At 39.1% G+C, this 13,656-nt stretch overlaps 2 protein-coding genes across 2 annotated transcripts; both read left to right on the top strand.

Annotated features, from left to right (window-relative positions):
- Window positions 1–5,596: 5,596 nt before the first annotated feature.
- On the top strand, window positions 5,597–7,612 carry LOC149495613 (uncharacterized). Its single transcript, XM_089723215.1, has 3 exons — window positions 5,597–6,150; window positions 6,220–6,643; window positions 6,731–7,612. The coding sequence occupies exons 1-3, from the start codon at window positions 5,597–5,599 to the stop codon at window positions 7,610–7,612; spliced, it is 1,860 nt and encodes a 619-aa protein (XP_089579341.1).
- A 2,068-nt stretch (window positions 7,613–9,680) lies between these two features.
- LOC105641909 (uncharacterized) lies at window positions 9,681–10,946 on the top strand. Its single transcript, XM_089723216.1, has 3 exons — window positions 9,681–10,268; window positions 10,554–10,773; window positions 10,879–10,946. Exons 1-3 carry the CDS (start codon window positions 9,681–9,683, stop codon window positions 10,944–10,946), a joined length of 876 nt encoding a protein of 291 aa, XP_089579342.1.
- The last annotated feature ends 2,710 nt before the right edge of the window (window positions 10,947–13,656 follow it).

Below are 13,656 nucleotides of genomic sequence, written 5' to 3' on the forward strand. Positions count from 1 at the left end.
AATTCACTATAAGCGATTGCATTATGTTATTCAAAACGAATTAGAGGCCCACTCTCAAAATCAAGATCAAACGTCCATACCGAAAATTAGCCCTTATTAATGGATGGCTGAAACAAAAATATTAAGTGATGCATGAATGTCACAGCATATGTACAGTTTATAACACACAGAGAATGAGAGTTGGGAAATGCATGCCTTCCAACCTTATCTCTTCCACACACGAATTCCGTTGGTGAAAATTCCGACATCTGATTCCTAGAATTTTGGTCTAATCTCGACAACCAATAGGGGGTTTTGAGATTGACGATATAAACTCTCGGAATGAATGCGACAGAATAACAGCAAACAGATTCAGGTTTTCCTTAGGGAAAGTGACTAAGGCTTTTAACTACATGCATGGGCTTCAGTCCATTGGGCTTTACAAGGTCTTGGTTCCGCAAACAGGATTCTGGCTTTTTCATGGGCCTACTCCTTTTGACGCACCTTTAAGGTACTAGGCTTGCGGTTGGTAAAATTGCTAATTCTCGGATAGATGTGCCTAAAACGCATGATTTAAGCTGGATCTACCTTCGAAGTTAACAACAATACCGAAGGGTAATTTTGGGTAGAAAGTGGTGAGAAGAAAGAAATGCAGTATGGATGCAACAACTTAGCAAAAATAAAATAAAGGAAAGCAAATAAACAAACAATGACGATTAAGGAATTTTCCGACGGCTTTCTTACCAATTTTATTTCTAATTTTAGAAAACATAGGTTTTAGAGTTAATTCCTAATTATAGCAGACTAATTTATTTAAGAAATAACCGGAGATTAGCGGGCTAAATTCCCCAGCGGAGTCGCCAATCTGTTTTCGTCGAAAATCCCCCCGGAGGACCCGAAAACATCCTTTTTGTATTTTCGATGAAATATTTTTTATTTTGGATGCGGTGCTGATAAATCGATCTTATAAACAATTTTGAGTCGCCACCCATTATTTAGGCAATGGGACCGTTTTTATAAAAATGACTTCATTTTAAACCCAATTTTGTTTTAAGGCCAAATTATTTTAAAAGACTGGTCAGGCGCACCAATGCGATTCTGGGTAAGGGAATTGGGTACGTCGACCCATTGGAAGCCGACGCCCGGAAAACTGGTCTTTATTAACCTATGATTTCTAATTTATTTTAGTTAGAAAAAGCCAAACTATTTGTTTATTTAAACCCAACCCAAATGAATCGGACCGAGTTCTTATGTGGAAAATTATTTAATGGTCCCAATCAAATCTAATTATCACATAACAAGCATTCAAATCAAAGTAATTAAATCAAACAAATAAAAGACCCGCTGTTGCCTTATGGTTAAAGGCAGGCAACAAACCGAAGAATAAATCAAATAAATAAAAGACCCGCTCTTACTTTATAGTTAAAGGCGGGTAACAAAACGAATCCAAAATATATAAATCGAATAAATAAAAGTCTCGATTCAAAATTAAATCCAAACACAAGAATCAAAATCATGCATAATTATTATTTAACATCTAAATCACATTTTAATTATTATTTTTAATTTAATTTCATTTTGCATTCAACCAAAAATAGTAAAATTCATACAAGTAAATATACAAAATCACATTTTAGTATTTTAAGCTTAATGAACAGTGATGAACAGTTGCATGACGCAGCTGTTCGTGGATGAACAGCTGCGTGACGCACCTGTTCATGATGAACAGTGATGAACACCTGCGTGACGCAGCTGTTTATCTAGGAACAGTTGCGTGATGCACTAGTTCTGGCCCAGAATTCGTTTTCAAGTAATTTATTTACATTATTTCTTATTTAAATGTGATTTAAGGACGTATAAAATGGCCAAATATGAACAGAATACAATTTAAAGAAGCTTAAATTATTAAAACCACAAAAATATGTAAAAAACACAAAAAATATGTAAAAAATACAAAAAATGTTAAAGAACTTACCTAATCCTCAGATTGAGGATTGTAAATGGATCAAATATCTCAATAAATGATGTTTAAGATCTCCCAGAAGCTTTGTTTCCAAGGATTTAAGTGTGTTTTCTTTATCTTTTGTTATTTTCTCTCTTTTTATGGTTTGATTCACCTAAAATTGATATCTAATGCCAATTTCTCTTCAAATCAACTCATAAGAATTTTTTGGAGAGAAATGTGGCAGCACAGTATATTTTTTAAGGTTTTTGCCGTTTGTGGAGTTGTGAAGTTGTGTGAAAATTGTGAGAAAGAGATGTATTTATAGACCTAGGTCAGGACACAATCTTCGTGCTACAGTGTCCTGACCTAGCTATATAAATACATCTCTTTCTCACAATTTTCGCACAACTTCACAACTCCACAAACGGCAAAAACCCTAAAAAATATACTGTGTTGCCACATTTCTCTCCAAAAAATTCTTATGAGTTGATTTGAAGAGAAATTGGCATTAGACATCAATTTTAGGTGAATCAAACCATAAAAAGAGAGAAAAAAAATCAAAAGATAAAAAAAGAACACTTCAATCCTTGGAAACAAAGCTTCGGGAGATCTTAACTATCATTTGTTAAGACATTTGATCCATTTACAATCCTCAATCTGAGGATTAGGTAATTTCTTTTACATTTTTTGTGTTTTTTTTACATATTTTTTGTGTTTTTTTTACATATTTTTGTGGTTTTAGTAATTTAAGCTTCTTTTAATTATATTCTGTTCATATTTGGCCATTTTATATGTCCTTAAATCACATGTAAACAAGAAATGATGTAAAAAATCACTTAAAAATGAATTGTGGGTAAAAATCACGCAGCTGTTCATCGATGAACAGTTCATCCATGAACAGTTACTGTTCATCCAGATTTTTCCAGAAACAATAAAAAAATATATAAATTTTGCTGTTCATTCAATGAACAGTAACTGTTCATCCAGATTTTTCCAAAAATAATAAAAAAAATATATAAAATTTGCACAAAAATGAAACCTAATTTCTTCAATAAATCCGAGAATGCCCAAATATGAATAGATCACAGTTTAATTAAAATTAAAATACTAAAATGTAATTTTATGTGTTTATTTATATGAATTTTACAATTTATATTCAAATAAAAAATGAAATTAAATTTGTAGATTTATTAACAATTTGCATATTCAGACAAAAAATAATAATTTGTTTAGGAGTAAATTTGCTGATTTATTTATATTTAAGATTAATTTGCATATTCATTAATAATATTTTTGGTATTAAATAATAATTATGCATGATTTTATTTTTATTGGTTTACGGATTTAATTCTGAATCAATTTATATATATTTTTGGATCCGGTTTGTTACCTGCCTAGAACCATAAGGCAAGAGCGGGTCATTTATTTACTTTATTTAATATTTTTGACTCGGTTTGTCGCCCGCCTTGAACCATAAGGCAAGAGCGGGTCTTTTATTTATTTGGTTTAATTGCTTTGACTTGAATAATTGTTATGTGATAATTAGATTTGATTGGGATGATTAAATAATTTTCCATATAGGAACTCGGTCTGATTCATTTGAGTTGGGTTTAAATAAATAAATAATTTGGCTTTTCTAACTAAAATAAATTAGAAATCATAGGTTAATAGAGGCCGGTTTTCCGGGCGTCGGCTTCCAACTGGCCGGCGTACCCAATTCCCTTACCCAGAATCGCATTGGTGCGCCTGACCAGTCTTTTTGAAATAATTTGGCCTTGAAACAAAATTGGATTTATAATGGAGTCATTTTTATAAAAACGGTCCCATTGCCTAAATAATGGGTGGCGACTCAAAATTGTTTATAAGACCGATTTATCGGCACCGCATCCAAAATAAAAATATTTTATCAAAAATCACAAAAAGGATGTTTTCGGTCTTCTGTGCCCGCTAATCTCCGGTCTTTTTTTTAATTAGTCGGCTATAATTAGGAATTAACTCTAAAAACCTGTGTTTTCTAAAATTGTAAATAAAATTAGTTAGAAAGCCGTCGGGAAATTCTTTAATCGTCCTTGTTTGTTCATTTGCTTTCCTTTATTTATTTTAAGTTCTTGCATTCATACTGCATTTCCTTCTTCTCATCACTTTCTACCCAAAAATTGTCCCTCGGTACTGTTGTTAACTTCGAAAGTACATCCAGCTTAAACCATGCGTTTTAGGCACATCTATCCGAGAATTAGCAATTTTACCAACCACAAGCCTAGTGCCTTAAAGGTGCGTCAAAAGGAGTAGGCCCATGAAAAAAGCCCGAATCCTGTTTGCGGAACCCAGACCTTGTAAAGCCCAATGGACTGAAGCCCATGCATGTAGTTAAAAGACTTAGTCACTTTCCCTAAGGAAAACCTGAATCTGTTTGCTATTATTCTGTCGCATTCATTCCGAGAGCTTATATCGTCAATCTCAAAACCCCCTGTTGGTTGTCGAGATTAGACCAAAATTCTAGGAAACAGATGTCAGAATTATTGCCAACGGAATTCGTGTGTGGGAGAAATAAGGTTGGAAGGCATGCATTTCCCAACTCCCATTCCCTGTGTGCTATAAACTGTACATATGTTGTGACATTCATGCATCACATAACATTTTTTGTTTCAGCCATTCATTAATAAGAGTTAATTTTCGGTACGGACATTTGATCTAGTTTTTGAGAATGGACTTATGATTCGTTTTGAATAACATAATGCAATCATTTATGGTGAATTGATGCCCAAAAGAAAAGGGAGTTATAAGGGGGTTGAGATTCCTTTGGATTTTCACATTTCTCGCATTATTTGAAAATAAGCGTGAGCTTGCAAAAAAAATAATAATAAAAAAATAAAAAAAATTTAATTAATCAAAATAAGATCCTGCTTGGGACCATCTGTTCCAAGGTAAAAAGTAAGGACGCAAAAACAAAAAAAAAAAAATAAATAAGAAATATCCCGCTTAGAAATTCTTTCATTCCAAGACAAAAATTAGGGACTAGAGAGAAAATAACTGACTGTAAAATCCAAAAGGAACGGTCGACGACAGACAATGCCAGAAATGTTTGAATACAAAATAAATTATTGCCATGTTATTCATGCCGAATTTTGGGTCCAGTGGTCAAAAACAAGATCTTATTTCCTTACCGATTATTGGCGCATTAGATTTGCATCCTTCATCCTATGTGCTTTTATTTTTCATGCATACATACAGAACCCCCTTTAACTCAGGTCCTTTTTCAGTCAGAATTGATCCATCTCGGGAAATCACTTTGAGAGCTTGGCGCCGACGTCCTGGTCAACGTTTGGTCAGAGTGTCCCCAATCCCCGAGTCTACTCCGTGTAGTCCTGTGGTTAGTCCAAGCTCGCCTATTACGGTTGCTGATTCGGATCTTGTTGAGATGGCTGACAATATTGTGAATGACACTGGTTTTTCTCCAGCCCAGATAAGGGCTATCACTGAGATAATAATTGCGGTTCTTGCTTAAGAGAGAGCACAGAATCAGGTCCCTCCTGCTTCAAGCAATCAGCTTGTAGTTGAGGAAAGAGAGATTCCAGAACCCACTTAGGTAACCAAGCATCTGCTGGTAACGCTGCTCCGGTTGAGAATGATCTAAGTAAGCAATTTGCAGAACTGAAAGATAAGTTTGAGAAAATGACTGTTGCAAAAGAGAAAGACCCTGTTACCAATTTCCATGTGACGGAATATATTCTGAATCCCACAAGTTCTACTTCCTTCAAGACCTTCAAGCATACCTTATTTGAAGGAGACAATGACCCGAGGTCCCACTTGTCCGAGTTCATTTGCATTGCTCAAATGAACCGGTATAATGAAGAGGATGTATTGCGGGCATTTCCTCAAACACTGCACAAGAGCTACCAGAGATGGTATGATAGTCTAGAGATGGAAGTACAAAGAGACTGGGTCAAACTACAGATCGCTTTTCTCAAGCACTTCAAAACAGATGACAGTGATGAATTTGGCCTGCGTGATTTGGAGAGCTTGAGGCAAGAGAAGGACGAAAGCTTCTCAGATTATTACAGGAGATGGAGGACAAAGCTGTTCATGGTCCAGACAAGGCCAAAGGACCAAGAGCTGATCAGGATTTTCAATCGAAGTCTGCTGCCCTACTTTAAGGAAAGGATGCTGGCCCAACCTCTCACTGACTTTTCTCTAGTGCAAAGGGCTGGGCTGAATATTGAAGAGCTGTATAAAGAGGAAAAGAAGAAAAGCTAGGGATTTGGTAACTACCGATCTTCTTACAATGATCAAAGTAGAAATGCTGGAAATAATGCTGCAAACCAGTCGGGGAGTAGCAATACTATTGGAGCTATTAATGAGAAAGTGAGAAGGGAGTTCACCGATTTGGGTAGACCTCTAAGCACAGTCATGAGATCCTGCATCAAGAATGGCGTGCTGTCCAAATTACCAGTTAATCCATCTAAGCCTGTTCGAGGTAAATTTCTGGATCGGGACTGCGAGTATTACCAGTGTAAAGGTCATTCTACTGATGATTGCTTCAAGCTTAGGCATGACATACAGAATTTAATAGACAGTGGGAAGATTACCAAACCTTCTGAGCGCAATAAGCCAAGCACAAAGAATAATCCCTTACCACAATACCAGTATAACTATCCACCTTATAAGCCTTCAGCAGGTGGATCAGTCAATGCAATTGGAAGTGATTTATCGGAAGAATTGGTATTGGCAGAGGCCGAATGGGAGGAGAAAATGTGTGCCATGTTGAACATCTGGGATGACTGTAGCAGTGAGGAGGAAACGGAACAGAAACCGGTAAAGGTTGAAATAGAAAGAAGCATCACAGTTAAAATTGGCGAATTACCAGAAAGCGAAGATGAGCAGGTTCAGCTTGCAATCCAAAACAGTCTGGCTGATCAAGCAGACCAATGGTACTATAGTAGTGATGAGGATGTGAATGAAGTGGGCATTCAGAGTTTGACCCGCAGCGGTCCAGTGTACAACCCAGACAACAATTACCAGGCTAAGGGAAAAGCAGTTGTCATCGAAGGGGCAGGAAAGAAAACAACAGATAAGGGTGAAGAACAGCCCAAGGAGAAGAAAAAGGAAGAAGAAATGGGGAAAACACAAAAGAAGGCTACTGAAGTGCCTGAAAGTAGTCAAAACAGGGTGCCAAGCGGCGTAACAGCAAGTTCAGCATTGAGTCAGCTACAAAGGACTAAGGCTGACATTTCATTGTGGGATTTATTGATACCCTCAAAGGAACATAGGGAATCTTTATTAGAAGCCATGACATTTGTCAGAGTTCCTGCGAGAATCCAGAGCGTGGATATGATTAATGTACTGCAGCGCAAGATTGGTGAGATCACCTTCTTTGATTCAGATCTTCCCCCCGAAGGTAGGAATCACTTCAAACCTCTGTACATCCAGGTTGCTGTTAATGGACAAGAAACCTGCAATGTGATGGTGGATAACGGGTCGGCATTGTGTGTATGCCCACTGAAGATGTTGCCCAAATTTAAGATTGAAGAGTCGGAACTCGAGTCGTCTAACATGGTTATTAAAGCCTACGATAACACCATGCGTAGCGCTAAGGGGACCTTCAGGGAAGGCCATGGCTTCATCCTCTGGGTGCAATTCCTTCCACATTGCACAAAAAAGTTAAAGTACCTTGGGGCACTGATGTGGTAACCATTAATGCCCAAGAAGATCTGAATGTGACTGCAGTGGAGGGTTCAGAGGCGATTGTGCCTTTATCTGGTTTTCAGGTGGCTGTGATTGATGATGCTGTAATCACAGAAAATAAAAGTGCAGTCAACAGGATGAGCCCCTTCTCTCGTAAAATGATGAAGAAGATGTAATGGAAATATGGTAAGGGCTAGGCCGAGACTTACAAGGAAGGTTTGAACCTGTGCCATTATCACATGGTCAGCAAGATCGACGCGGACTGGGGTACTCAGCGTATTGGAAGAAAGAGAAGTATGAGGTCCAGTCTCCCATTAAAGAACCCGGACTAAATAGGATTTTCTTTACTCCGGAGGCTTCCGGAAAATTTCAGAGCAAAGGAAAGATATATCCAGGGCTGGAGATCTTCATGACAGATTTTGAGGAGTAGCTCATAAAGTCTCTAGAGCCTTCCCTCGAGCAACTTATAGACGGAACATAATTCATGATTGGCATGGACCAAGAAGGCAGTGGCACAGACTGGTCAAAGAAGATGCCTGAATTTGAAGATTTTCTGGGGATTGGGGACGAAGCTTCAAGGATGGTACAAGAACAGAAGTCCAAGGCAAGGATCCTCCAGTCAATACTAGCAGCGGAAGATGCAGAAGAAACTGAGAGGAAGATGCTGAAGATGAAAGAGGAAGCTGCCCCAGAGACCAAGGATGCTCCTGATGCTGCTGAATTGGTTCAAGCCGTCAAGGACAGTTGTGATGAATGTACTGAACAGGCTATTAATCCTGTCTTTTATTTTTCTGATTATTGTTTTGAGAACAATTTGGATGGATTCCCTTTATTATTTCAATCAATAGAAGTGAATTTTGATTACTTGTTTTCTTGTTTTCCTAATTGTCACGTTCATGGCATTGATTATACCACACGCATATTTGATATAAATGCAATGCAACATTTTGCATTTAATCTTAGCACCGCCGAAGATCCCAAAATAATCAAAATCGGATCAGATTTTAAACCTGAACTCAGGCAGGATCTCCAAGAATGTCTCAAGAGAAACTCAGAAGTCTTTGCTTTGAGTTATACTGATATGCCTGGGATTGACAGGTCAATTGCATAACATTTCATCCCTACTGATCCGAACATCAAGCCAGTAAGGCAGAAAAGAAGACGGGTCAGACCAGAATGGCAAGATAAAATCAAGGCCGAGGTTCAAAAGCAACTAGATGCTTGTTTCTTAGAGGTGGTACATTACCCAGAATGGCTAGCAAACATAGTCCCTGTACTTAAAAAGGATGGGAGAATAAGAGTCTGTGTCGACTACAGGGATTTAAACAAAGCCTCACCCAAGGATGACTTACCACTTCCGCACATAGATGTCCTGATTGATAGTGCTACAGGAATGGGATGTTATTCCATTATGGATGGATTTTCTGGATATAACCAAATCATGATGGCTATAATTGATAAACACAAGACTACCTTCACTACTGATTTTGGGACTTTCTGTTATAGGGTGATGCCGTTTGGATTGAAGAACGCCAGAGCAACATATTAGAGAATGGCTACAACTTTATTTCATGATATGATCCATAAAGGATTAGAGGTTTATGTGGATGATATGGTGATCATGACACAAACACAAGAAGAACACACCGAGATGTTGGAAAGGTTCTTTACACGGGTCAAACAATATAACTTGAGACTCAATCCCAAAAAATGCATATTTGGAGTGATGAAGGGGAAGTTATTAGGTTTTATCATGGGACCTAATGGAATTGAGATTGACCCAGATAAAATAAAAGCTATTCAAGATATGGAATCACCAAGAACAGAACGCCAACTGAGAAGCTTCTTGGGAAAGATTCAGTATATCAGCAGGTTCATTTATAGGTTATCTATCACCTGTGCCCCAATCTTCAAGTTGCTTAGGAAGAATCAACCGGTCAAATGGAATGAGGATTGTCAAAAGGCCTTTAATCATATAAAGGAATACTTGATGAATCCACCAGTTTTAAGTTCCCCTAAACTAGGAGAGCCCTTGATTCTATACTTATCTGTAGAAGATGCATGAGTCGGAGCAATGTTGGTACAACCAGATGCCACTGGAGTAGAAAAGGCCATCTGCGATATTAGTAAGAAACTACTGCCTATTAAGGAGAAGTACAATTTGATAGAAAAAACGTGTATGGCAGTGGTATGGTCGATCAAGAAGTTGAGGCCTTATTTTGATTCTTTCAGGATCACCTTTGTATCAAAAGTTGATCCCATGAAGTATCTCCAAAAAACCCCTACTCTGGAAGGACGATTGTCGAAATGGCTAATTCAGATGACAAGTGTAGATGCAGAGTTTGTCACGAAGAAGAAAGTCAAGGGTCGGGCTGTTGTAGAATTCCTGGCTGAGAATCCTACAGTAGATGATGAACCATGGGAGCTAGAATTTCCAGACGAACATCTGTTATGTGTTGAAGGAGGGGTCTGGAAATTATACTTCGATGGATCAGCTAATAGGAATGGAGCTGGAGCTGGCATTATGATTGAAGCACCCAATGGCGAGGTAACAACAATGTGTAAACGATTGTTGTTCCCGATCACCAACAACATGGCAGAATATGAAGCGTGTATCATGGGAATTGAGTCTCTTCTTGCATCAGGCGCTAAGGAGGTTGAGGTGATAGGAGATTCACTACTGGTTATCGAACATGCTAATGAGAGATGGAAAGTTGAGGAAGAAAGTTTGAAGCCCTATGTTGAGTACTTATTAAAGAAATCAGCACTCTTTGACAAGATCACTTTTACTCACATAGGAAGAACTCATAACAGAATCTCAGATGCCTTGGCAAACCTAGCATCAGCATGGCAGGATTTGAGCAAAGTCCCAAAGAAGCCATTTATCATTATCGTGGCAAATATCCCATGCTATGAAGAACATTTTGTGAATCAGGTTGAGTCAAAGGAAGAACCTTGGTTTTTGGATATTCTGCGACACATGAAAGATGAAACCTTTTCTAATGAAGCAACAAAAGAAGACCGATCGGTTCTACGAAAAATGGCTTTGAACTATGTCCTAGCCGATGGTGAACTATATAGGAGAGCCTGGGATGGAATGCTGCTAAGGTGTGTAGATAAGAACGAAGGAGAGGAGATAATGAAGAAGATCCATGAAGGAATCTATGGTACTCATTTGAGTGGCATGAGTTTGGCTCGAAAGATCATGAGGCAAGGCTACTTTTGGGTACAGATGGAAGGTGACTGCGTCAATTATGTTCGTCATTGTAAAGCCTGCCAGTACCACGATAACAAAAATCATTTGCCTGCTGTTGAGCTCCATCCAACGACTCCTTCCTAGCCTTTTTCAGCTTGGGGTATAGATATCATTGGCAAGATCACGCCAGCAGCTTCGAATGGTCATCAGTATATTTTGGTCGCCATGGACTATTTTTCTAGGTGGATCGAAGCTCAATCCTACAAGACTCTGACTGCCAAACAAGTGGCTAGATTTATTGAGCAGAACATTTTCTGTCGCTATGGCATTCCCCATCACATAGTCACAGATAATGGTTCCCACTTCCAAGCAGACGTCGGCCAGCTGTTATACAAATATAAGGTTGAGCATCATCATTCCTCTCCTTATCGGCCCCAAGCTAATGGTGCAGTGGAAGCCGCCAATAAGGAGATCAAGAGAATCCTGTCCAAAATGTGCGAGAAGTATAGAAGCTGGGCTGAGAAACTTCCTTTCGCGCTCTGGGGGCATCGAACTACTTTCAAATCAATAAATGGAGCTTCTCCTTTCGAGCTTGTATATGGGATGGAAGCAGTGTTACCGGTAGAGCTTGAAAAGAAGTCTCTCAGGGTTCTTGTAGAACCTGGTCTGACCGAAGAAGAGTGGGTCAAGAAAAGGTATGAAGATCTAGCACTTTTAGACGACAGAAGATTGAATGCCAGATTCCAGGATCAGATGAGAAAGAGAAGGATTGCTCGTTTCTACAATAAGCAGGTACATCCAAGGGCTTTGAAAAATGGAGATTTAGTGTTGGTCAGGCTGTTAGACCACGAAGCCCAGAGTCATCCTGGAGGAAAATTCAGACCCAACTGGCATGAACCATTCAGAATTCAGAAGCTATTGGTCAAAGGCGCAGCAGAATTGGTCACTATGGAAGGGAAGCCTTTTAATCGGATCGTTAATCAAGACCAGATGAAAAGGTTCTATGTCTGAGATGATGATTTCGATAAAAAAAAGGGGGAGCTCACTAGGTTGAAAACCCGAAAAGGGCGGCCTAGGCAAAAGTTAGAGTGTGAAAAAAAAATAATAATAAAAAAATAAAATTTTGGGATTAACGCATGGTGCTTAGTTTAAATGCGAAATCTATGCCATGCATTCGTGACAGACTTGCGATTGGTTGCTCAATGCTATCAACCTGACTAGAAGGAGAGCAGGCGAATGAGTAATTAGAATAAACAACTATTGTATTAGAATAATTTCTCTTTACTTCTGTATGATGTTGAAAAAAGTAGGATTAATAAAGAGCTTGAGTTTCAAATTTTTTCTCCCATTTTTGTTTCTGGGGTATGATTGTTGATTACAAGACCTTCCTCTCTGCTTATTTGGTCAAGGTGGTTGGCTGCTGGTCCTACCTGAGTATTGGATTCTTTTAGATAGCAATCAGGGGATCAAGTGCTATTTTCTCAGTGGTTTCCTTGGAAGGATCGATAAAGAAAAACCATGAGTAAAACCCTTATCACTTAGTAGGTTCATGCATACATAAGGGAGTTGCATATTTTCTTTCTTTCTGAATATTACAGGTGATAAAAGGGTCACCCCATCTTTTTGTTCAGATGTAAGTTTCTGTCCTTAATCGAAAGATCCACTCTTTATGTACTTTCATTTTTAGTCCAAGGGCAGGAGGTGCTAATCTAGCAAATAATTTCGAAAGAAAAGATTTGTTGTCTTTTTTTGACTCTAAGCGCAGAAAGCAGGAATCAATAGAGATAGAACTATCAGAGTTGTTTATTGAAAAAAAAAGAGAGGGGATATATTGATTGGGAGTCCATGGCCCCCGGAATACAGGAAACTGAACGAAAGAAAAGTTCCAACAGCATTCATCCCAGCAGTTGGATCATCAGACACCAACTCTTTCAAGACCCAGTTTCATCACTAGGAATAAAACCAGTCAATATACTCGGGTGTCACTGTGTCTTGCATCACCCCTTGACCTATGTACTAGGTGTTTCGGTTTCGCTAGCGATCGGCCAGATTGGTCAACAGACTCGGTGTCATAGGACCACTTTCGAAGTTATGGGCTCGGGGAACGCGCTGAACGACACCATACTGGCGGTTGATCCTGTCTGGGAAATAAGCCATGAAACGATCAAGGTTGGCATACAGCACATAACTGAGGTTTACACTTCCAGCAGTAAACAAGTCTAATCCTCCATCAAGGACAAGTCCACCAAATCACGGGGTTATCTCCAAAATCAAACTGTCCTCGGGAATGGGGCCGAAAATTAGCGGGGCCACAGGTTAGAATGGAACGTGCTGGGACCGGAGGAATCAGGCTTAGTTTATCTAAGGCCCAGGCTTACAGTAGCATCGGGCAACCCCGATGGTGAATGTTGAAATTAGTGACGTGAAGGGCAATATCTCTTACCCAGCACATGGTCTCTCCCATGATCATCATGAAGATGGTGCGACGGTACACCTGCATGTCACGGACAACAGTCAGCAGTCGGAAGTCTCTAATTCCAGGTTGGCGATTCTTCATGGCATACACATTCAGCAATAGGAAACAATAAGCCCGAACCCAAGAAGGGTTCGCATCCATGGACAACACTCTATTCAGAAAAGGCTCTAAGGGAAGGCCTTGATTAGGGTCTATTCCGTCAGGAAGATAAACCGGGCATAGAGCCGTAATCTCGGCCAGATCATATCTGAGGCTTGGGGACAAAGCTGGAGTTTCATCTTGTACAGGGTGGTGACCCATTATGGCGCACATCTCCTTGTCGGTCGGCGTCACTTCAGAATCTTCAAAACGGAAAACCATAGCATTGGGATTGAAGTG

This window comes from Jatropha curcas, chromosome 6 (genome assembly GCF_041381405.1).
Source record: "Jatropha curcas cultivar XTBG-Jc1 chromosome 6, XTBG_Jcur_1.0, whole genome shotgun sequence".
Classification (NCBI taxonomy): Eukaryota; Viridiplantae; Streptophyta; class Magnoliopsida; order Malpighiales; family Euphorbiaceae; genus Jatropha; species Jatropha curcas.